At 41.9% G+C, this 23,386-nt stretch overlaps 1 protein-coding gene across 2 annotated transcripts in view; it reads left to right on the top strand.

Annotated features, from left to right (window-relative positions):
* LOC122806743 (ATR interacting protein) overlaps positions 1–19,613 on the top strand; it is a 1,230,392-nt gene extending 1,210,779 nt beyond the window's left edge. For both annotated transcript variants that reach the window (XM_044077416.1, XM_044077417.1), the window contains exon 14: positions 19,270–19,613. In XM_044077416.1, coding sequence (XP_043933351.1) covers positions 19,270–19,340 — 71 coding nt within the window. In that variant the 3' untranslated portion in view covers positions 19,341–19,613. The remainder of the gene's footprint in view (positions 1–19,269) is intronic.
* Positions 19,614–23,386: the final 3,773 nt, after the last annotated feature.

The following is a 23,386-nucleotide window of genomic DNA, read 5'->3' on the forward strand; positions in this document are numbered from 1 at the left end:
CCTGCAGACAAGGAAAATAAATTGGTAATAATGCACTATTCCCACTATTTGAACATGTGTAATGAACATTTGAGCGATGAGAATATATATGAGAGAGTGGAAGTTTCTGCTTATAATGCAGCATTAGATGCAATGAGTTACTAAATAAGGGAGTGAGACTTTATTTTACATATGAAGATGTAAAAAAGAAATTTAGTGTGGATGGCTGTAAAATGGCCCAATTCTATTGTCTACCAAAAATACACAAGAATTTAACTCATCCCCCGGGCCATCCGTCTCAGGAAGAGAATACTTTCTCTACAAAATAGGACAGTTGTTACATTTTCATTTATTGCCTAAAGTTCAAACACTTCCTTCATATATTAAGGATGTTTTTGATTTTTTGCAAAAGATTAAGGGCATCCAGTGGAAGCAAAATATGTATTGCTTGACCCTAGACATAAAGAGTTTATACACCAGCATCCAACATTCTTTTGGGATAGAGGGACTCTGATTCTTTTCGGGAAGCAGCCCAGTGTTAGAATAATATATATTGAAACTGTGCTTTTTTTGTTTTTGAAATAATGTCTTTGAATTTAATGGGATATTGTTCCATCAGAAACGAGGAACAGCGATGGGTGCAGCATTTGCCCCTGCTTATGCAAATTTTGAGTATGGGTTTATTTGAGTTTAGTATATATATATATATATATATATATATATATATATATATATATTAAATAATCCTAGGTTTTTCCAAAAATATGTAAAAAGATACTTTTGGTTTATAGAGTTCATCTTCCTATGTGAAGATGTTAATGAAGTTAAACAGTTTGTAGAGGAATTACAGTGAAATAGGTTTGATTTTGATGGATTAAAGATAGACAGAAAAGTCTTATTTAGATATAATGGTGGATATTACTAATGGGAATAGTAATAGAACATCTGTACACTGGAAATTTGAAGGTGGTAATCCGTATTCGAGACCACAAAGTTGCCATCCACCTCATACACTCCAGGCCTTACCATGTAGGGAGTTTGTGCAGACTATGTAATAATGAATTAGATTTTTCTGAGGAAGTGGTGAAAACTGTTCATATGTTTAGATCTAGGGGATATGACAGTGAATTGTTGGATAAACGTTGGGTTAGATTCATTGATGAACATGTGAACAGAAACAAAAACAACTAAAACGCAGACATGATTTTAGGGGGGTGCATTAGGAATGGGAAGGAGGATATCTATTTTGTTGCAACTTATAATTGTTTTAGTTCCAAATTAGTTGATTTGGTTAAATATTACTGAGATTTTATAATACTCCTAAAGGATTCTTGCCAGTGGATAAATGATGTGCTGAAAATATTCCGTGTAAAATAGGAAGAAATATCAAGAATTTTTTGGTCAGAAGTAAGTTTGTTAGTCCCCCTATTAATATTGTAGAAATTCCTTCAGATTGTGGAACTAGGCCATGTGAAAAGTGCAAAGTATATGAATATGTAGTCTTGAATTTTCAGAATATAAATTGTATAAATTTTAGTGTGAAAGGGTGCTATAATTGTGAAACTGAGGGCATAGTTTATGCCCTTAGATGCCCGTGCAATCAATTTTATGAGAGGATGAGCGAGATGCCTTTTAAAGTTAGGTTAAGGGAACACATTAGGGATATTGCAAAAAATAAAGTTCTGTGGCAGAACATTTTAATAAAATACATAGGGTTACAAGCTACAATATTAGAGAGAACAGAGGACACTCGGTGTGGAGTTATGAGCATAAAAAATTGTTTAAGGAGTCCCTTTATATTTTGAAATTTGACACTTTAGTCCCAAAAGGACTGAATTTAGAGTGTTAACTGGCATTTCTTTTATTCATTAATTGATGTCAGTTTGTAGATTGTTTAATTAATTGACTGTGATTGGTTTAAATTAGTGTGTATATATTGGCAGGTACATTTTAGAAGTGTTTTACTCCTTGAAGGCAGTTTGCCGAGACATTAGAGCATAATAAAGTGATTTGGATACTGGCTGCTTGTGGTTCTATTTTCCATTGGCTGTGGTGGTGTGTAGAGTGTGTAGTTGCTTTAGGTAGACTTATTTGTCTGTTGTTACCTGAGTTCATAGATAGCCTGCCCTTGTGCAGAGGGATGGCAGTTGCAGTCCTCCATACCCTTGGCACAAATCCTGTTTGAAGACTGTAGATAAATAGTAATTCTAGTGATCTTCCTACAAACAAATTAACAGAATCATGGAAAGGTGCATTGCAGCATTTCTGCATGCATTTGGGGAGGATGCCTCAATGGTATTTTACGATGTCCTCCTATTCATATGCTGCAGTATCCATAACATGACTGAGTCCACCTCTAGTTGACTCGTACGTCCAGCCATTTTACCAAAGTTAAACACTACTGCGAATGTACACGCGACAGCCCGCATCACTCAGTGTACGTCAGCCATAAACGGACATTGGGTTTTAAGCGGACGTCAGCACACACCTGTCTCAGAACTTTTCCGCTGCCTGTTTTGCTGCCAGCTTTGGTCATCTCTCTCTTTGGAAAGTTGTCTTGTGCTTCGTCTATGCTCAGATAAGTACCCCATAGGGTTTTTTTGTTAATAATTTTGCTACTGTGTTTTCTTGTGAGTTAATGTCGAATAGGAAGGGCAAGTGTCTGTGTGGAAGGCAGATTCCACATAAAGACTCACACAAGCTCTGTTTATTCTGCCTAGGCCTAGAACATGACCATATGTCTTGCGTGATTTGTAAGGCCTTCATCCCTAAAACTCTTAGGAGTCGTCTTGCCTCCCTTAGGTTATATTTAGAGAATCAGCATCTGAACTGCCTTGTGCTGGGATATGGACCAGACGACGGGACGTTCGGAGGAGCCACAACCTAAGAAGGCCAGGAAACCTCGGCCTGAACCTACGGTTGCTATTCCCTCTATTCTGGGCGTTCATTCCGAGGCCATTGAAGGCCCGGAGACCATGTTGAAAACCACAGAACTTCCATTGACGGGTACCTTGGGGGATGCTGTAAAGGGGTCTCCTAGTACATCACAGGAAGAACTGCAGGCGTCTGACCTGGGCACCAGGGGGGACCACGGCTTATAATTTCTGAAGGCCCGTGTGGGGTTACTCAAATTGTGGTCCAAGAAAACATTCTCTTGGACGTTGTGGAATGTCACCGGACGTCTGGCTCCCTTACTCTTCATCTTATGTCGGAGGGCCCTAAAAAGAAAAAACAGAAAGCTTAAACATATTTCTTCGAGACTAGCTCTTCCCTCTGAACAAGCCCCTGACTGGCAGGCCTTTACCCAAGGACTCTTCAATGCCTTTATGGCCTTACGTCAGATGCCAGCTCCTGTCCAGGCCCCTTCTCCCTCCACTCCTAGGAGAAGGCCTCTGGAAGGTCTTTCCTCTGAGGATGAGTCCCTAACCTACTCTTCACAGATTGCTTCTCCTCTAGGGTATGCTTCCCCAGAGGAGGAGTCCAATGGGACTGATTCCCCTGGGAAAGACATAACCTTTTGGGGAGACCATTGTGCAAATGAAAGATTTCTTCAAGTGGGATTGCAGTCGTGTCTGAGTATTATGACCTTAAAAATGGAGTCCCCTAACCCCTCTGCTATTCCCCCCCCCCAATCCTGCCTCCTTTTTTTGAAGCCTTTTTGGCTGCTTCCAAATCTCCAGACTCCCAACCTCCAGCACCTAAATGCCCTGATAGATTTTACAAAGTGCCTGAGGATGCTAAGTTCCTCTTCAAGGCCCCATCAGCTGATCCATCTATCATTTCTGTTGCTGCAGATAAAACTTCCAAATTGCTACACTCCACTTCTTGCCTGCTAGGATTATGGAGAGGTTGGGCCAAAAAGCTTATACTGCTGCTACCCTAGTTGTTAGAGCCATAAACTATCAAACCAATATGGCCAAGTATTCCTTGGCTCTTCTGACAGATGCCATTAAACAATTTGGAGAATTACCAGACTCCCCAAGCAAGGTCAAAATAGCCAGCCTTCTTAAATCCTGCAGCCAGGTTAATCAGTCACTCCATAAAGCACATTTAGGATGCAGTGGAGGCATCTGCCGGGGCAGTTGCATCAGGGTCGGTCCTAAGAAGGTATTCATGACTCAGGCTGCAGCCTTTGCCAACTAATATTAAAGCAAAACTCATGGACGCACCCTTAGACAACAAGGCCTTATTTGGCTCTGCAGCTGCTGAGCTCTTTAAGGCCCTTCTAGAAAAGGACAAAGAGCTACAAGACCTTAAGCACATCTTTGTGTCTCGTGTTCCCCCGTTTCCAGAGGAACTGCCCAGTCAGGAAAACCTTTGTGAGAAAGCCTTCAAAACATCTCTCTTCCAAAGGGAAAAAAGATACCAGAAAACAGGCCCCTTCTATATCTTCTCCATCTACACCTGCACAAAAGCAGTCCTTTCATGCTAAACCTGGTAGTCTGTGACTACCAGGCCCTAAACCCATCTACCTCTCTCTGCCTATCACTGTCCCTCCCTGTTTGTAAACAGATTACCCAGGGCTCTTGGGTCCTTACCATTATCAAACAAGGCTATTGCATGGTCTGGGAATCCAGACCACCCTTCTGAGGTATTCACCCCCCCCCCCCCCGAGACCAAATGGCCTTCTTTCCTCAAGTTCTGCATTCTGTGCTATCTCAGAACACCATCCAAATGGTCTCTTCAGCTCTAAGGGGAAAAGTATTCTATTCCAGAATGTTTCTAATCCCCAGGAAAGAAGGTCTTTGGAGGCCTATCTTAGACCTATCCCATCTCAACACTTTCTCAAGGTGGCTTTTTTTCGCATGCTGACTGTTCCTACACTCCTTCCACTGATTCTCCCTCAGGCCTACATGTGTCCTTGACATAAAGGATGCCTACTTACACATCCCAATCCACCCATTTTTCAGGAAATTCCTTCAGTTCTCTGTAGGTTCCTTATTCAGTTCTGTGCTTTGCCATTTTGTCTCTCTGTGGCCCCCAGAGTATTCACATAATGGTTGGCCCCAGTCATAGCCTTCTGCAGAATGCAGGGTATTCAGATTTTTCCTTACTTGGATGATCTCATTCAGGCTTCATCCTCAGGGTTGGTACAAAAGCACCTAGACTACACTATGGCCCTGCTGAAAGGGTCCGGGATTCATCATGAACCTTTAAAAATCCTCTCTCACTTCATCCCAGGATTATGTATTCCTTGGCTGCAGGATACTCACGGTCCAAATGATGGCCTGCCTACCTCCAGAAAAAAATTCTCGCCCTCACCACTTCTTTTCAGGGACTATTTCCACTACAGTCTCTGTCTGCCAGAGAGTTTCTGCATCTCCTGGGAGTCATGGCTTCTACCATCCCCATGGTTTCCCTGGCAAGACTACACATGAGGAAATTTCAGTGGTTCCTGAACAGTCTGGAAACAACACCTTCATCCTGTAGAGTTTGTGGTCCCCCTCTTACTCTGTTTAACAAAATAACTAAAGTGGTGGATTTCACAGATTTTAAAAAATCCAGGCCTTCCTCTCCATCCTCTTCCTCCCAACCAGGATCTTGAACCATCAGTCATGGGCTGGGGACCAACCCTAGGGAATTGGAGAGTGAGAGATGTTTGGATCCCCTCCCAGCTGAGGGAGCAAATCAACATCAAAGAAATGAGGGCCTTCAAGCCCTAACTCTTGCCAAGAGTACTGAGATGGTACACAGACAACACCACGGTCCTCTGGTACATCAACAAGCTTGGGGGGGGGGGGGAGACAAAGTCCTACATCCTTTACATATTGGCTCTGTATGCATGGGAGATTGCTGAACAGAGCCATGTTTCTCTCCTGGCCATCTACATCCCCTCAGCTAAGAATGTGATGCCAGACTTGTTAAGCAGGTCCATGACTCAATCCCACAAATGGATGTTAAACAGGGATGTATTCCTGGACCTGGTCCATTGATGGGGTACTCCGGTAGAACTGTTTCCCTCCCCCTTGAACAGACAGCTTCCCACATACTGCACCAGGCTACACAACCCTGGGGCATGAAAGGTGGACGGTCTTTCCTTTCCTTGGAAGGGGATGTTTGCATATGCATTCTCCCCCTTCCCTCTTCAGAAAGTTCTACTGAAAATTCAGAGAGAACGACCAAACATCTTGCTGGGACCCCCTTTTGGCCAAGACCGCAGTGGTTCCCCCTTCTCTATTATCTAGCCAAGGACAATCACCACAGGTTACCCCTCAGGATGGACCTAATCACACAGGAAAAGGGAGCTCTCGTACACCCTCAGATATCCACCCTGAACCTAACCCTGTGGGTGATAGGGCTTTGATTCCCTTTAGACACCTTTACACTGAAGACGTGCTACAGGTTCTGCAAGAGGCCAGAAAATCCACTACCAGAAAATCTCATCTATCCAGGTGGAATAGTTTTTCTGTCTGGTGTCTGAAACATAGCTTACAACCACTATCTGTGGAACTGCCAGTGGTTCTGTCTTACCTGTGTGAACTGATGAAAAGTGGCTTATCATATTCCTCCATCAAGGCACATTTATCTGCCATCTTAGCATGTTTACCTTTGACTCCTCCCTTGGCATCCAGGTTAGAAGTCATGTTAAGGCAGACTCCACTAGGGCTGTGTCTTTGTCTGGAGCCTTCTTTAAAGGTTTGGATACAGCTTCCATTTTGGAAGCAGCTACATGGTCATCTGTTCACACCTTCACCAAACATTACAAATTGGATACCATTTCCAGGTCCAGATCAGGATTTGCCAGGACTATTCTGCATGGATTTCTGAAAAATATGTCTGTTACTCCTCCCAATCCTTCTGTTGCACGAGCTTTGGCATTCTCCCCATGTATTGCAGCATATGAATAGAATCACATTGAACAGTTGTGTAAAACCTTACCATAACCATAGATGTCCTTCTCTTCTATATGCTGCAGTATATACACCCCCTCACCTTCCCCATGATACTTGCTTGACTTCTGGAGACTCACTTCCTTTAGGCTGGTGTTTGGCGGCATTCACTTCTGAGGTAGGTGCATGCTGATATCTGCTTTATACCAAACGTCCGTTTATCGCCCACATATGTTGAGTGATATGGGCTGTCGCATGTACCTTCGTAGTAGCATTTAACTTTAGTAAAATGGCCGGACTTACGAGTCATTCGGAGGTGGACTCCCTCATGTTATGGATATTGCAGCATATAGAAGAAAAGGACATCTATGGTTATGGTAAGATTATACACAACTATTCTTTTCTTAGAGGAGCCAGCTAGAGCACTTAGAGAGAACCGATTTTTTGGAAGGATATGGGGCTTACAGAGACTATAGAGGCTAATATTACTGAGCCAGCGGCTGTGAATATGGTGAATTGCACACTTCATTAATGAAAGATGTATTAGATGGGTATAAGAAATCACATGGGAGGGGCAGGCTGTTATGAGAAGCAGGCCTGATATCAGAAGCTGTAATACTGTGCAAAGTGAGTGAAAGTGCTATCACCTTAGTTAAAAGAATTAATTGACAGGAAAGAAAAAAAGTTGAAAATGACAGTGAAAATTCATGGTAAAATAATGAAGATGAAGAAAAAAGTCTGTGCGGTGGACAGGAAGCATTCTGCAGTTGAAATTCAAGTTTATATACTAGATGAGGCTGTAGCTAGGAGAAGCACTACCCACTACTAATTCAGTTTTTGTAACATCTAATCTAGAAAGAATTATACTGCACATGTGTAAAAGCAAAACATGCGTGTTTAAAATAATTTATATCTTTAACATTTATGCTGTTAAACTGGAAAGAATTAATTTAGTGAAGTCTAAAATGTATTAGAGGCATTGAAACGAGTGAACGACTTGTGAAGTATTGCTGAAAAATTAATAAACAGACTGTTGAACATAATCCAATTACAGATTCAGTGTGTACTATTTTGTCTAAAATTACTTTTGAAGAATTGTGATTAAGAAGCACAGAAAAGAGCTGGTTGCACATTAACATATTCACTGCACCAAGAAGAACTATTAAGTGAGCCTCTACTTGACAGCTGACTATAAAAATAAGGAATACAAGATTTTGTTTCATATTGTAACACATAAAGATGTTAGTTATCCTAATGTTCTGTTTTGCGTGGCTTATGAGAAGCTAGGAATGCTAAAATGAATCCAGTGTGAAGGCAAAGAGTGAATGTATATTGAAAACAGAAATATTTCAGATAGTTTACAGAGTCTTAATGGTATTATTCACAGGTGTACTAATTTGTTGATAGGCTTAGTAAGATTGCCAGGAGAATATCAGAATTAATTTAGATGTGTTAGCTTGATTGTGCAGAGGGAAGGCATCTTATTTACACTGCCAGCAATCAGAGTTCAGGAATGGACTCTGGCAGCTGGTAGTCGACCATGAGGGGATAGAGTGATGCGGCCAATGGCCTACTGCCCTTTCTGGGTAGAGGGTGAGGAAAGGACTTGCTGATTGTGCTGGTCTTTGGTGGAGAGCAAGAGTTCCACAGACTAGCAGTAGAACAAAGAATGTTCTTGTGAAGTCTGATGATGATGCACATATCACTCCTCCGGGGGATTAGGATTACTACTCGACCAACCCTTTATGATAGTTCCCTCAGATACTTTTCATTGGGTCTCTTTTCCACAGCTCTTCCAATTATGCCACAAGATGACTTCTTGGGGGGGGGGGGGGCTGGCCAAGGAATAAGAGAAGGAGCTCTAGAAAGAGAGCTATAAAGGTACCTGTGGAGGGTGGAGGGAACGTGCAGGGATTAATAGGAGGACCGTTGGTGATTTGGATAGAGAATGGAGAATCAAATAAATTCAATTCAAATGTTATGCCAGTGATACATTCTTTTATGAAAGTAACATTAACTGTTAAGAGTAGAATTGAGTATGCACAAAAGAGATGTGCTTAGTTAGAATAGAAATTATTAGCAATACTGTATTGATGTGAAAAAATGCATAAATATGTTTATGGTAAAGAAGTTACTGTGGAAACCAGTTGTGATCTTTGCAAAATGTGTTTGGATAACCTTTGAATATGGCATCTCCAAGACTGTATAGAATATGTTAATGTACTGAAGTATGATGTGAAGTGGTTGTGGAAAGAAGGATGGATGGCTCTGAAAGTGAAGCATATCAGGCAAGGATAGCAGATGTGTTTACAGAATATTTACCAGAAAAGTATAAATAAATTTTAGAAGTGTTGGACTTTGTGATTCTGTAATTAATGATGGCAGAAATTGTAAAAATTCTAGAGAAGTGCAGGCAAAATCTTACATGCTGGTGCTTTGGAATGAGAGAGTACTGTTATCACAGTTGCTTGAGCTTCACAGCCCAGGCTAGTGACCATTATTACTAACTCCATATAGGAATAATTTTTTTGTGCTCAGCCAGGTGTTTAGCATGCTTGATGTTCTCTGAGAATGCAACTTCCCCTTTTGATGTCATGATCACTCATTCACCATGGTGCAGTAGTCCCTGGTGGTGTAGTGGTTAGAATTTAGTGCTGTCAGCACCGCAACCCAGGTTTCATTCCTGGTCAGAGAAGCTTCCATACATTTCTTGAAAAAGCTCACCCAGACTGTGCCACAACTTAGTGTGAGAGAGAGGTTAGTTTGTTTTTGCTTTCTTGTATTTTGTATTGCTTTATTGCCTTCTTCTATGTTGTATATTGTGGTTTATTTTCTTTACACTGTGTTTTACTTGTATTCTGCTTTTGATTACATGTTTAAACTAAGAAAGAGACCACAGCTGTATCTTATGAACCACACAGAAATTTTTTCCCCACTCTCCTGCCCTGGTGCTGTCTTTCTGGTTGCCGGCCCCATATGTTAATTTGACCACATATCTCCTTCCCTCTCCTCTTTCATTGGGTATTTTGAATTAAGCCCAACATTATCATTTTGTGAAATCACTTCCCTTCAACTATTTAAATATATTGATCATCCAACTGTATTCCATAGAACCAGAATACAAAGTTCCCACCCCTTTCAGTCAATCTTGCTCTTTTAAAATTAGTGGCTCTCCACTTAGCTAAATCTTAAGTTACCTCCACTTTCATATCTAATTGCTTAGAGCACAATGCAGTGCTTAGGATATTAACACACTTTTTTTTACATTTTACCTTTAAAATCTCCAACATCCACTCAAAGACCTCCAATTATTGCAGAACCCACATTCTGCCTCTCAGTAATCATCTTAGGAATAGTGTTTGTTTTGCTCCTGGTAAGAGAAGTATAGAGACATTATTGGAGACTGCTGATCACTGGAAAGCTTAATAACTGATTCATAGGAGAATTTGTGCTTATATTTTGCTCCTGGAGAGAGACTCAGCAGAGTGCATTGAGCCCTGCCTGTTTCTGGTTAGGCAGTGAACTCCTGTGCTTGACTTTCTTGATTGGTCTGGTTTGGTTGCTATTTAAGGCATCTACCAGGAAAAGGCTACAACAAGCCTTACAGACCCTTGCATCATCTGGAACATGACTGTGAATAGAGGTTGTGGCCCTCTTCTCATCTTGGGATTGGTGCTATTGTTTTGCTTCTGGTGAGAGAAGAAGCAAAGGAGCATTGTATCCTAGCAGAGTGAAACTGTGGTGAGACTAACAGTATTAGTAGCCAGGCAATAGCCATTCAGGCAACTCGCCTCTTTTCATCATACCTGACAAGCCAGTTCCTTCTTTTCAGTAATTTCTGCTCAGTTTGCTTGTAACTTCAGAATATCTGCCTAAATACTTCTAAATAAATCATCAGGATCTACTTATTAGTTTTCCATCAAGTGTTTGGCAGTGCCCTGTATACACACAGACGTCTTGAGTTGAAGTTTTTCCTGTAAAAGCACCACTGAAATTTCACCAATACCTAGTTGCACACAGGGCAACTGGTTTGCAGTGACGAGCACTGCCCTCAGAGTTGTAAACTTGGATACTCCTGACATTGCTTTATATTCTCACTCCAGCTGTGTAATCAGTAAAAAAAGGGTCTGTTGCCATGGATATGAACTTTCTCACTACCTCCATTACCAGCTTGGTGGATATGGGCATTCTGAGGCAATGTAGAAATTGCCTAATGTTTACTGACATTCAGTTAATTCTCAAACAAACTGATATGGTATGTGAGAGTTGTATTTACACAATGTCACTGTCACATAAAAGCACTCCTAATGTCAATAAGTTTGTTAGTAGTACACATGGTGCATCCGTCACATACAATTCAAAGTAGAGACATAAACCCATATATGCTGAGGCCTTTAAATGTAACCTTCCTAAACACACACACCTCCTAGACTAAGTACACTTAACACCCTCAGCAACCCTGAATGCACGCTTTCAAAACAGTACCTACATCAGCACATACATCCACATCACATAGAGCCTGTAGTTCTAAGCCCATAAGGCAAGCCACCACACAGTCCAACATTCTGGTCATTGGAGACTCTATTGTGAGATGTACTGATGTCTCTCTCACCAGGCTGAGAAGGAGAAAGGTCACAGTCAGATTCTTATCGGGGATCAGGATCTGCCGTATCACACATCCACTCAGATCATTGGACCACAAGTACCAGTATGACTCCGTCATAGGTTCATAGGAGGTTACTAGGCTAATGGCCCTAGGGCCTTAGCAAGCCTAGTCATGTAATACCTTTGTTCTCTAGTTGACCATGGGTAGATGGTCATTGTTTGCAGAGGGAATAAATGATCATCACCTACTGCCCCTGTCCATGAGAGACATAGGTGCCACCCCCAGGTTGAATTTGCGGTCTCATCCAGTTGTCAAGGTTGTGTTTATATAGGGTCATTGATGAGGTCTGCTTCACGTGAAGTGGGAGTTTGTTCCAGAGGAGCGATGGTCTCTGGGAGACATACCTGTCTCTCCAACATCTTCTGTTTGTCACAGGCTAGGTTGAAATCCCTGGCGCTTGTGACTCTTGTCCCATTTGATTTGCCGACATGCAGCATTTTCATTAGGCCAGGGTCAGAGATCACTCTTTAGGTCAGGCACACGTCACCTCTCAGCTGCCTGGAGGATGCAGAGTACAGAGACAGGGCCTTCAGTCTTTCCATGTAGGTCATGTTTTGGAGGCCCCCAGTTTTCTTGGTTATAAACCTCTGTGGTCTGTCCAGTTGTTGCAGGTGTCTGGTGAGGTACATGCAAAAGGGAGCATTGTACTCAATTAGTGGTCTGAGGATCAACTATAGAGGAGTTATAACATCCTTAGTCTTGGATATGATGCCCTTATTTATGAGATGCCATAGTCATAGTCCATGCGGGTGTAAATGACCTGAGGCATACCTCCCTAGGCTATATGCAGAGGAGACATCATGGAGCTCTTGGAGTGCGTGTCCCAGGCTGGTATGAACCTAGCATTGAGCAACATTTTACCTTCTGCAAGGATGATGCCACAATAAGAACAAAAGATGACTGACTTCAATAATTGGCCTAGTTTCTGTTGTCATTCTAAGGGGGTGCAGTATTTGTCAGCATGGATGGAGATGGTTAACAGACCATGCTGCTTTGCCAGGGATAGTCTGTAGCTCTCCCTCTAGGCTTTCAGCTATTAGCTAGAACATTGTCCTCCCTTGTAGTGCCTTTTTTAGGCAATGCCAAACTGAAAGTACTTCCGACATAGCAAATCAAAACTAAGAAAATCTAAAGGTGTTAGCGCAATGCTAGGAATCTAAACAAAAAACTCTACTCCCTAGAAGCTCTCTTCATCCTAGAGAATGTTGACATCTGTGCAGTCACTGAGACATGGTTTAAAGCTGTGGAGAGCACACAATGCAAGGTTATAATGCCTTCTACATGTTTAGACCAGCTACTATGTAGACCAAGACTAAAGGTGGAGGTGTTTCGATTTACATCAAAAATAAATATACCTCAAGGCTGGTCAAATAGGACAATGCACTTGAGCTTCTCCATGTTCAAATCACCATAAGCAAAATCCAGTACCACTTCCTTGCAAGCTATATGTGCCCCTCTACGACCCAAGAAACCCATACCATGTCTTTAAACCTACTGGAAACATTCACTATCCAGCCGAATACCATATTCATGGGTGACTTTAATTATCCCACTATTAACTGGGAATCACGTATGACACCAAATGTACAAGTACAGAGATTCCTGGATTTTGTAAACACAAACCCCCTGGACCAGATTGTCAATACACCATCGAGGGGTGCAGCCATATTGGATCTGGTCCCCACTAATATGGGAGAATGCTGCACACTCCTTAGGGTAATGTCTTCTCTGATGAGGTCAGACCACAGAATGGTCTCCTTTGAAGTGAAAATAAAACCTGGACCCCCAGCTAACTCTGGAATATTCAGGAACTAATGTAGCAGTCCATGGAATAAAATCTCTTCATTTTATCACGGAGACTCTGCAGTGGATTATTTCAACTTTCAGTTTTGGATTTTTGTATCTTGGGATCGTGGTTAGACCACCGTTTGTTGCTACATTACTTCTTTTGATTTTGTGACGGTGAGTCTATTTAGTGTTGGAGCTGTTTCCTGCTTTTTTGAATATTCAGGAACTACTCGAAGGCTAACTTCCTACGATTAAATAATAACCTGGCAAAATTTGAAGTCCCCATAAAGCCTGAGAACACTGCTGCCTGTGCAGAATGTTCATAGAATCCCCTATACAAGCATGTTAATAGCTGCATAGAGGCAGCTGTATCCACCAGGAGGAAGTACAGAATTGACTCAAAAGAACAAGCCACAGTGCTGGAATCACATAAACAGGCTGTATAACAGAAGGAAGAAAATTGTTGCAAAAATTCGGAGGTGCAGCACCCAGAAGAATAAACGTACTTTCATTAAACTAAGAAACAACTCCAAGGACAAATAGTCTACCAAAGCCAAATATGGGGTAAATTTGGCCTCCCGTGCCAAGGACAACCACAAGGCATTCTTTAGCCATGTCCGCAACCTCAAAGGCAATACACAATTGTATGCAGAGCTTGTTGTAAATGGAGCCACCTGTACTGAGCCAGAAGATCTAGCAAACCTACTGGCTGGCAAACATCTAGCATTACCCCTTTCTTCCTAATCAACCTTCCCTCAGGAAGTACCATCAAATAGAACTCCCCCTTGCTATCACTAGGGAACAGGTCTTTAATGCTTTCTTTAAGGCCAGGAAGACTGCATCATTGTGCCCACCAAACAGGCTTCATGCCACATGAATGGAAAACAGCAGTGGTTATCCCTCTGCACAAAGGTTGACCATCTACAGACCCTGGCAACTACAGACCTACAAGTCTCACGAGTCATGTACAGAGCCATGGAAAGAATTATCATGGAAACGATCAGTAATAGCATAAGAAACTTCCAGACACTGAACCCAACCCAGTCTGATTTCATCAAGGGCAGGTCATGCCTATTCAACCTGGTGGAATTTTCTGAGAAGGTCACCAAAGCAATGGATGAGGCCAAAGTGGTTCACACTGCCTACATTCACCTGGCCAAGGCATTTGACACAATACCCCACTCGCATACAAATCTTTATATCACCCAGTGGATAGCCATCTGGCTCACAAACAGGACCCAGGAAGTTAGAATTGGGAAGTCCACCTCTACAAAGAGGCCAGTCACAAGTGGAGTCCCTCTCTGATATGTCCTGGGACCGCTCCCTTTTGGCATTTACTTCTCTGAAGTCAAGGCCAATGTCAGTGGCCTCTGGCTGACTAAATTTGCAGATTGCACATTAGAAGCCGTCACTGAATCGCCCAGCAACACAAATGTTCTCCAGGAAGGGCTGACACAGGCAACTAGTGTCAGAGCCATGGGCTAAAACTAAATGCCAGGAAATGCATTATAGTATGCTTTGGGAAGTCATCTAATGCTGGTAACTGTCATATTGACAACACACCCATAAGAGCTGACCCAGTAGTCAGAAACTTGGGGACACACACAGACCGTAATCTAGCATTTGACCATCACATATCCACAATAGTGGGGAAATCATTCTATGTTGTGTAACTTGTAAACAAAAGGTATGGCGCCTACATCTAAGGAAGTCATTGTTCCACTGTGTTCAGCATTCATCAGACCTATCATTGAGTACAGTGCCCCCTTTGGTATGTACCTAACCAAGCATAACCAACAGTTGGAACATCCACAGAGGTTCCTCACTAAAAGAATGGAGGATGTAAGTAACATGTCCTGTGCAGACTGCCTGAAGGCTCTATCCCTGTATTCTTCCAGCTACAGGCTGTTGAAGGGAGAGAGCTGTGCTTGGCATATAAGGCATTATCAGACCTCACTCTGCCTTAGGCCAGCTGTGAAATAACAGATATTTTAGGCAGTTAGCAAGCAAGCACATTTTCCTTTTCTCACAAGGAAGAAAATAGAATAAATGTATAAAATTGTAAATATTTTACTTGCATTGGCATAAGAAGTAAAACCAGTATATTTCCTGAAGGTGATGGTTTCTGCAGTTTGACGATTTCATAATGAAAAAATTAAACATTCCTTTGACAGTCAGAACTTCAACATTCAGCTTTCTCATGATCTCTGAACAACCTAATGACAGTTTTAGATAGCCAGCATTTCTTATAAAAAAAAAAGTCTGAAAAGCTAAACTGAGTTATAACCCTGCAGTGGACATCAGCAAGTAGGTCTGTGTGACCATTAGAATGTGCCAGCCTGACAAGTTTTATTATATTTTGTTCTTGTTAGGGCTGGGTGTATTACTTTGCTTTAGAGTGGGTAATACACTATACGTTAAAATAAATCTTTATGAAGCTGTCATTGCATCAAAATAATGTTTTTTGTGCTTTTTCCTTATGTGATTGGCAAGCATTAATCCCCCAGCAGTTCTGACTGCATTCATTCCCTCAGTGATGCCAGAGAGGGCAGTCTCCCTGGCAGCTGTGGGGGAGTTTTTGTCATTGCCTGTACTTTTTGTCCAGGCACTTCATTAGGGGGAGTGTTCTTGATGTAACAGACCAAAATTTTGGTTTTACTATTCCTACATAATGCATGCATCTTCTGTCCAATCCGTTTTCCCAGTCTGTCATGTTATATTGAAGTCTCCATCTGTTGCCACCAAATTATCATGTAGTGTTTGCTCGCAGAGGGATGATAGGCTTGCATTTCTGCCTTTTGCATTTGATGGCCTATAAACAACATATTTTGAGAAGTTTTGTAGAAATGATGACTGCCTCAACAGTGAAGCTTGAGAGGCAATAATTACTGCTGTGTTCCTTTGAACTAGGGTAGCAAGGACTGTTTATATTAAATTTGTGAATGCCTTCTGTTTTTAATGTTTTTTTTTTCTTTTTCTTTTTTTTTTTTGAAACCCCTCTGCTTACCAGCCATCAGACCCATTTGGACAGCCATCACTGTCCTATTTTTTCCAGTGAGGTGAGAATTAATTGTGGTGCCTTCAACCAAGCAAACACCAGAGACCCCATTGGCCCCAAGGAGCTCCTAGGACCCCGTCATCCACTTCTAAGGGACATTAGTGCTTCCAGTCCTCTTCAGCAGCTTCTGAGGTGGACTCCAGCATCTCCAGTCTGTGAGGAAGGAGCACAAGAGCTTTCCCACATGACTCTCCTGACCTACTTGGTTACTTTGGGTTAGCATGTCCTTTGTGCCCAGACTTCACCACCTTCAGCACCCAGAGCTCCTGCTGGGTATCACCCACGTTTCGATCAATATTTGCATGTCTAAATTTCATCCATAGTATTCTGCTTATTCTCATTCAGTCATATTTTTCTGTGTTTTGTTTTCAATTTCATAAAATGTTTTGGATGTGGATGAATTTAATAAAAAATGTTTCCATTTTTACTTTTTCTTTTAATGAATGTATTAGTCGCTATCTTTCTTGGCACAATGTAGGATGAAGCTAGCTGCCTTTCTTGACAGATTATGCTGAGCTCGCACAGTAGCTGATTCATTGACCTGGGTTCATTTGTATGAAGATGAGAATTTCCTGTTTTATTTTATTTGTATGCGGTTAGGGTTTTACCTTGTAACACTGGTGTGCACTTTGCTTCAAATGTTGTTATGCCACTTTGCTTTCATCACCAAAGCACAAAAGCAGGTTTTTGACATGAGCTATTTCTGATTTTCATTCCAGCAAAAATTGTGCATCTTTGGATTCTTCTTTGGTGTGCAAGACCTTTCTGAAAGGTACTTTTTTACTTAGGCCCCCCCCGTTAAGGACCCTGTTCTTCCTTGGGACATACCTTACTTCAAAGTTTAACTCTGTCTTGGAAGATCCTTTTTCTAGTTGCCATTACATCGGCTAGACTAGTATCTGAACTCCAGGCCCTTTCTTCCAAGCCTCCATATGTGATCTTTCATAAAGACAGGGTGGCTTGATGTGCTAACCCATCCTTTGTACCTAAGGTAGCTTTTTAGTCCAACATTAATCAGGTCATTAACCTTCCAGTTTTCTTTCCAATGTTTTCCAGTAAAGGTGAATATATTCTGCAGTTTTTGGGATGTACACAGATAGCTTTGTTTTCATCTTCGTCGAACAAGAGAGTTCAGAAAACCTGCCTCCTTTTCTCATAACAGATTGGACATGGCAGTTTCCAAAGTGACTTCAGCCAAATTGTTGACTGACAGCATGTATCCTTTGTCTATAAGCAGAGATGTTTGTCTCTGCCTAAGCTGAGCACATTTAACGAGGTCTCTGGTGACTTCTTCAGGTTTTTGGTCACCAGCTTCGATGTGTGACATTTGTGCTGCTGCCACTCGGTCCAGTGTTCATACATTTATTGCTCATTCCATCTTGGACCTGATTTCCAGGAACAGGGCTGCCTTTGGATCTGCAGTACTGTGTAATATCCTTCCATGCAGATTACCCAAGGTTCGTCTGACAGTTCAGGAATCAGTTGAGGAAAGGATGAAAATGACAACATCAGATACAAAAGTTATGTAATTACCATAACAATAGATATGTGTTGTCCATTCTTTCTCAACTTCCCGCCCTCATAACCCCCCCTTTCCTTTCTTCCTGGAGGACAACTGAGGGATTTCTCTTGGGAACTTGACGTTCCTCGTTTGAACTCCAGTTGTATCTTTGCTGTTTCTTCTCAATTGACTCTGTATCGAATAAAGTATTGTTTTCTGGGGGCAGAAAATTAGATCTGAAGTATGTTAGGTTGGTGAGGGATTATGGGTAAGGGAGGAGCTTGAGAGTTAGATCCATGAATCTAGTGAAAGTGACCAAGCCGGATCTGAGACGCATCAACAGAGGTAGAATGAAAATGGACAACACAGATCTATTATTGTGAGTTCATAACTTTTGTTTTCTGTATTTTCAGTGGTTGAAATGCTGCTTGACTGTTCCTGTTAGACGTCTGTGCTTCGTCATTTTCATTGTTAACCAATATCATGTGCAGGCAGTCATTATTGTGGAAACATCTGTGTGGATGCATACACATGCATCCCATGTTGCATATCCACTTTCCGTAGTGTGGTAGCACGGGTCAGCTCTGAGACTTGTGTGTTTGTGTATAATACATTTGTGTGTGTGTATACAAATAACATGCATATTTAAAATTTCACACACCTATAGATATGACTCCCCCCCCCCCCCCTTACAAGACTGAACCCATTTCACTGAGTTCCACAATACTTAAAAGAAAAAAGGCTAAATCTGAAAGTACCTACAATAAAATGCACTGAAAAAAAATTCAAGCTGAGTATATTGAATGGAACACTGAACAATCACAAACATGACGCACAAAGCTGGTACACTGTTGCAGCTGTCACTGTCACAAACAACAAAATCCATGTTTTTTGCATGGGACAAACTCTCTTGCACTGTTGTAGGTCGGCTGCAATTCCATATCCCATCTTCTTACTCTCACTCAGAGGCAGATTAAAATTCAAATTTGTTTTTCTGGGTTTTGTGCTTGAATTATTTTCAGTTTTGGTGTTATGCTTTTCATTATTACAGATGTCAGTGAAGTGCAGGGATCCCTGTCTGCATGTGCCTGTGTCTATAGCCAGCTATATGTGTAAATAGCAATGAATATGTAGAGTAATACATTGTGGGGCAAACTTAAAAATCAGTAAATGTAATAACTCTGTACAATCATCTTGTACCATGCAGGCTAATACTAGGCTATAAATCTGACTCTGTATTCAAAACTTCATTAATTCTGAAGAAAAACTGTCATTAAGCACATTTCTCAGTGTTCAGTTTACTGATTTAATGTTACATGGCTTGCATTTCATTCCATTCCTTAGCTCTTAATGCTTTTCCTGAAACTGGAATATTTTTAAAGGAATTTTTTTGTTGCCATTTTATATGGAGTATTAACATTTTGATATCTCTTGGGAATTATTTTAGAGATTGCTTTGGAAGAGCTATGTCCACCTGAGCCAGATGTGGAAGAACAAGAAATGGAAACAGGCTTCTGAGCTGGCATTCTGTCCTGGTCTTCAGCTGCACTCTACTACATTCTGAATGAAGATGAGCCTGTATTAACTTAATGCACTAGTTATAATAAACTTTTCAGATTTCATACTGGAAGGACGACTTAACTGCCTGTTCAGAGGGAGGATCTATAAGATTCTCTGGAATATACATTTCCATACTTTATGCTGTTATATAATTTACTAAATCAAAATGTACTTTTCAATCTAATTCTGTAATTTGTGATAATAATGAGAATAAAAATGTTTTTGTTAAAATGTTGCTGTTTTTTAAACACTTTTATTGAATTAGCACTTGTGACAGAGAGACATTTATATAAAATTAGTCAGACTATATTAAGTTAAAACTAACAAACATTATGCTTCATATATATTGATATATATCATATAACCTAAGCAACATTACATAAATTATTCAATTCCTGCCCCTTTCTTTTTAAACAAACATTTTTGTTAAACCATCACTTACAACATAAGCATACATACATTTGTATAAATTAAAACAAACCACACTGACACAATCCTAGTTGCAAGCATTTTACATCACAAACCATGCTGACACACTCCCAGTTGCAAACATATACATCTGAAGTAGGAGATTCATTTGTCTGCAACCTGTGGGTTATGGATCCGATATCGGATCCGAACCGGCATGGTTTACCAGCTATGGATCCAAGCTCTCAGCTCCTCCCCTCACCCATAATGCCCTGCTCTACCCTCATGACCTCAGATCTCGTTTGCCGCGCATGGTGACCGGATTGTTTCTCAAGCTAAGTGCTAGTTTTCAGTATTTAAATTGTAAAATTTAAGATTTTTTTTTGGTTATTTGTGTGAAAGTGTAGGTTTCCCCTTTGGTATATTTACTTTTTTTAGAGTTTAATCTAAAAGTTATATCCCTCCCCTCGCTGTTAGCATAGTGTGTGTGTGTTGGGCCTGTGAGTGATTTTGTGTTTCTTTAGTTACTTTTTAGTTATAGTAACTACTGTTGTAGATTGGGATGTCTGAGCAACCCAAGTCTATTTTTCTAAATGCTCGAGTGTGGCCATAAGCTTTCCCCAGCTGATGGCCACACTCGGTGTTAGATGCCTGGGGGTTGAACACCTCACATCTGGATGTTCCATTTGTGCAGGGTTCAACCCCAGGGCATTGAAGGAGCGGAGGTCCAAGCTTGTTTTGGCGGGCCTTTTACCGCCGGACTCTGCTCCGACCTCCGCTCCTTCGGGAGTAACCGTACCCACGGTTAATGTTCTTCGTGTTTCACTGTTGCAGTCATAACTGTGGGGTGCTCCTGCCGGCAGGCAGCCCGAGGTCGGCCAGAATCCCAAAGTCTGGGTCCGGCGTCGGCCGTATAAGCTAGTATCCTGACGTCAGTACGCCTTGGTACATAGCCCTCAGCCGACGCCATCTTCTCCAGTCTTTCTTGCCGTGCGGTGGAAAGCAGCTCGCAAAACGTTGGTTGGCGATTTTCGAACAGCATATTTGGTTGTTGTCGGTCCGAAGTTCTTACTTCTCTTCTCAAAGCTAAGTACCCCGTTGGGGAATCTTTTTCTTGTTCCTCCGATGTCAGAAAAAGTTAATAATTGTATAGCGTGTGGGAAACAAATACCTCATAAAGATTTCCACTCTTACTGTCTACCTTGCTTAGGCCCTGACCACGACGTTTCTTGTTGTCGGTTCTGTGCCAGGTTCAACTCTCGTACTATCAAGCGCAGGTACGATTGGGCTTTAAATTATTTTGGCAGATGCTTCAATTACAGAATGTCGTCAGACACTACCGGAGTTCAAAAGAAGCACAAAGACAAAGACAGGCCTCCGAGGTCCAAACAGGACTCGTTGCAGCTGGAGCCAGCATCCGGTTCGGCTGTCGTCAGTGAGGCGCTTTTGCAGCCCCTGTCGTCCGCCACTTCTGAACCGATGGCCGATACGGACTCCCATGGGGAGCCATCAAGGCCCAATATTTTAACTGCTGCAGGACCTTCGGACGTCACTCCTTCAGATGGGTCCGGAACCGCTGTGCAGGTACCGGCTTCTGAGGGGGTTTTCAGGCCTACTCATATTACTATTTCAAAGGCAAAGGCAAAGACAAAGACTCCTACTAAGTCTAAAGTTTCAGCTCAAGCTGCTTCTGAATCCACTCCCAAGACACAAAAACAATTATTGAGGATGGCTGAAGATTTGCTTACAATGATTAGGGGTTCTCACCCCCCTCCTGAGAAAAGGCCTCGACAGGATGTTACTCTGGATTCCTCTGACCAGGCTTCTGTATCTTCTGTTTCTTCCTCTGATCAGGACTATTCCTTTCCCCCTTATGAGGATTCGGATGCTGAGGATTCTTTGCCCTCGGCCTCTCCACCTGAGGATGAGATGAGGGAACATTTTCATTGGGAAGGACAGGAATATTCTGCTTCCAAAAAGAGGCTTAGAGAATTTCTTCTTCTTCCTCAGCATAGGCCTTTAGCTATCCCTCCTGTCTTGGACATTGTAGATGATGCTTTTTCTGAGGCTAATTTGAATCCTGATTCCATGCCTCCTGCTCCTTCTAAGCCTGATAGATTTTATAGGGTTCCTGACTCTCATTTATTTTTATTTAAAAACCCTTCTGCAGATCCTGAAACTATTTCTCAGGGCTCTAAGGCTGCTAAGGTTGCTACTTCTAAAAATCCTATTCCCTCTGAGAAGGATTCTGCTTTAGACAGGTGGGGTAAAAGGTATATACTTCTGCTACCCTGTCTGTAAGGGCTTTAAATTGCCAGTTTCATATGTTTAAATATCAGCAATTTCTTTTGTCTGTTTTAAAGCAAAAGCTTGCTTCCCATCCTTCTTGTGCAGAGGATAAGGAACTTCAGGATGTTTTGCATGCTACTGAACAGGTTAACAAGCATAGCTTACATTGTGGTTTTGATGCTTTGGATGCTTCTTGCAGGGCTGCTGCCTCTGGTACTGTGATCAGGAGACATGCCTGGCTTCGTGAACAAAGTTTACCTGAACAGGTTAAGGCTAAGTTATTAGATGCCCCTGTTCAACAAGATGTTCTTTTTGGTTCTAAGGCTGAGGAAGTTATTAAAAAGATGGAAGAAAAGGCAAAATCCATGCAGACTGTAAAGATTTCTTGCAAGTTCAGCCTCCTAGATTTTCCAGGAATTGGCCCTCTAAAATTGGTCCTTTCCCACGCCTGACAGGCCTCAAAGGGGAAGATATAGACGCCCAGAGGTCGTGGTCAAGGCCAGACCTCTTACAGATCTAGACAATGGACTGCTTCTTCACCTAGAAGGGGAGAAGACAGATCCCAATCTCAAAGAAAGCAAACTCAATGACTCTCTCGGTTGGGCTTCAGGACCCTTCACCTGGACGCCTCTCGGAGGAAAACTGTCTCTTTTACAGAAATTGGACTCATATTACCCAGGACAGATGGGTATTGACGTGATTTTAAAAGGTTACAAGTTCCACTTTCACACTTTGCCAAGGACTCACGGTTGGCCAGATCTGCCAAAACTTCAATGGTCAGAGGCCTTAACTCAAGTGGATGCTCTTCTGGCCATGAGAGCCATAGAGCCTGTTCCACTCTCGGAAATGGGAAAAGGGTTTTATTCAAGGCTGTTTCTGGTTCCCAGAAAACAAAACTCATGGAGACCTATTCTGGACCTTTCTGTGTTAAACACCTTTTGGAAATTCCAAAGTTCAAGATGCTTACTCTACAACAGCTAATTCCAATGCTCTCTCAGGACGCCTGGATGGTGACATTGGACTTAAAGGAAGCCTATTTGCATATCCCTATCAGACAAGAACGCAGGAAATTCCTCAGGTTCAAGGCAGGTTCGAGGCACTTTCAATTCTCTGTTCTGCCCTTTGGTTTATCTACTGCCCAGAGTTTTCACCAAGTGCCTGGCACCAGTAGTGGCTTACTGCAGACTTCAGGGGATCCAGATTTACCCCTATTTGGACGACTGCCTTATTCAGGCAGACAGCAAAGATCTTCTGCTTCAACATCTGGACTTTGTTCAACGTCTTCTCCTACTACTGGGATTCTCAGT

Source organism: Protopterus annectens, chromosome 7.part0, assembly GCF_019279795.1.
Source record: "Protopterus annectens isolate FY-2018-M chromosome 7.part0, PAN1.0, whole genome shotgun sequence".
NCBI lineage: Eukaryota > Metazoa > Chordata > Ceratodontiformes > Protopteridae > Protopterus > Protopterus annectens.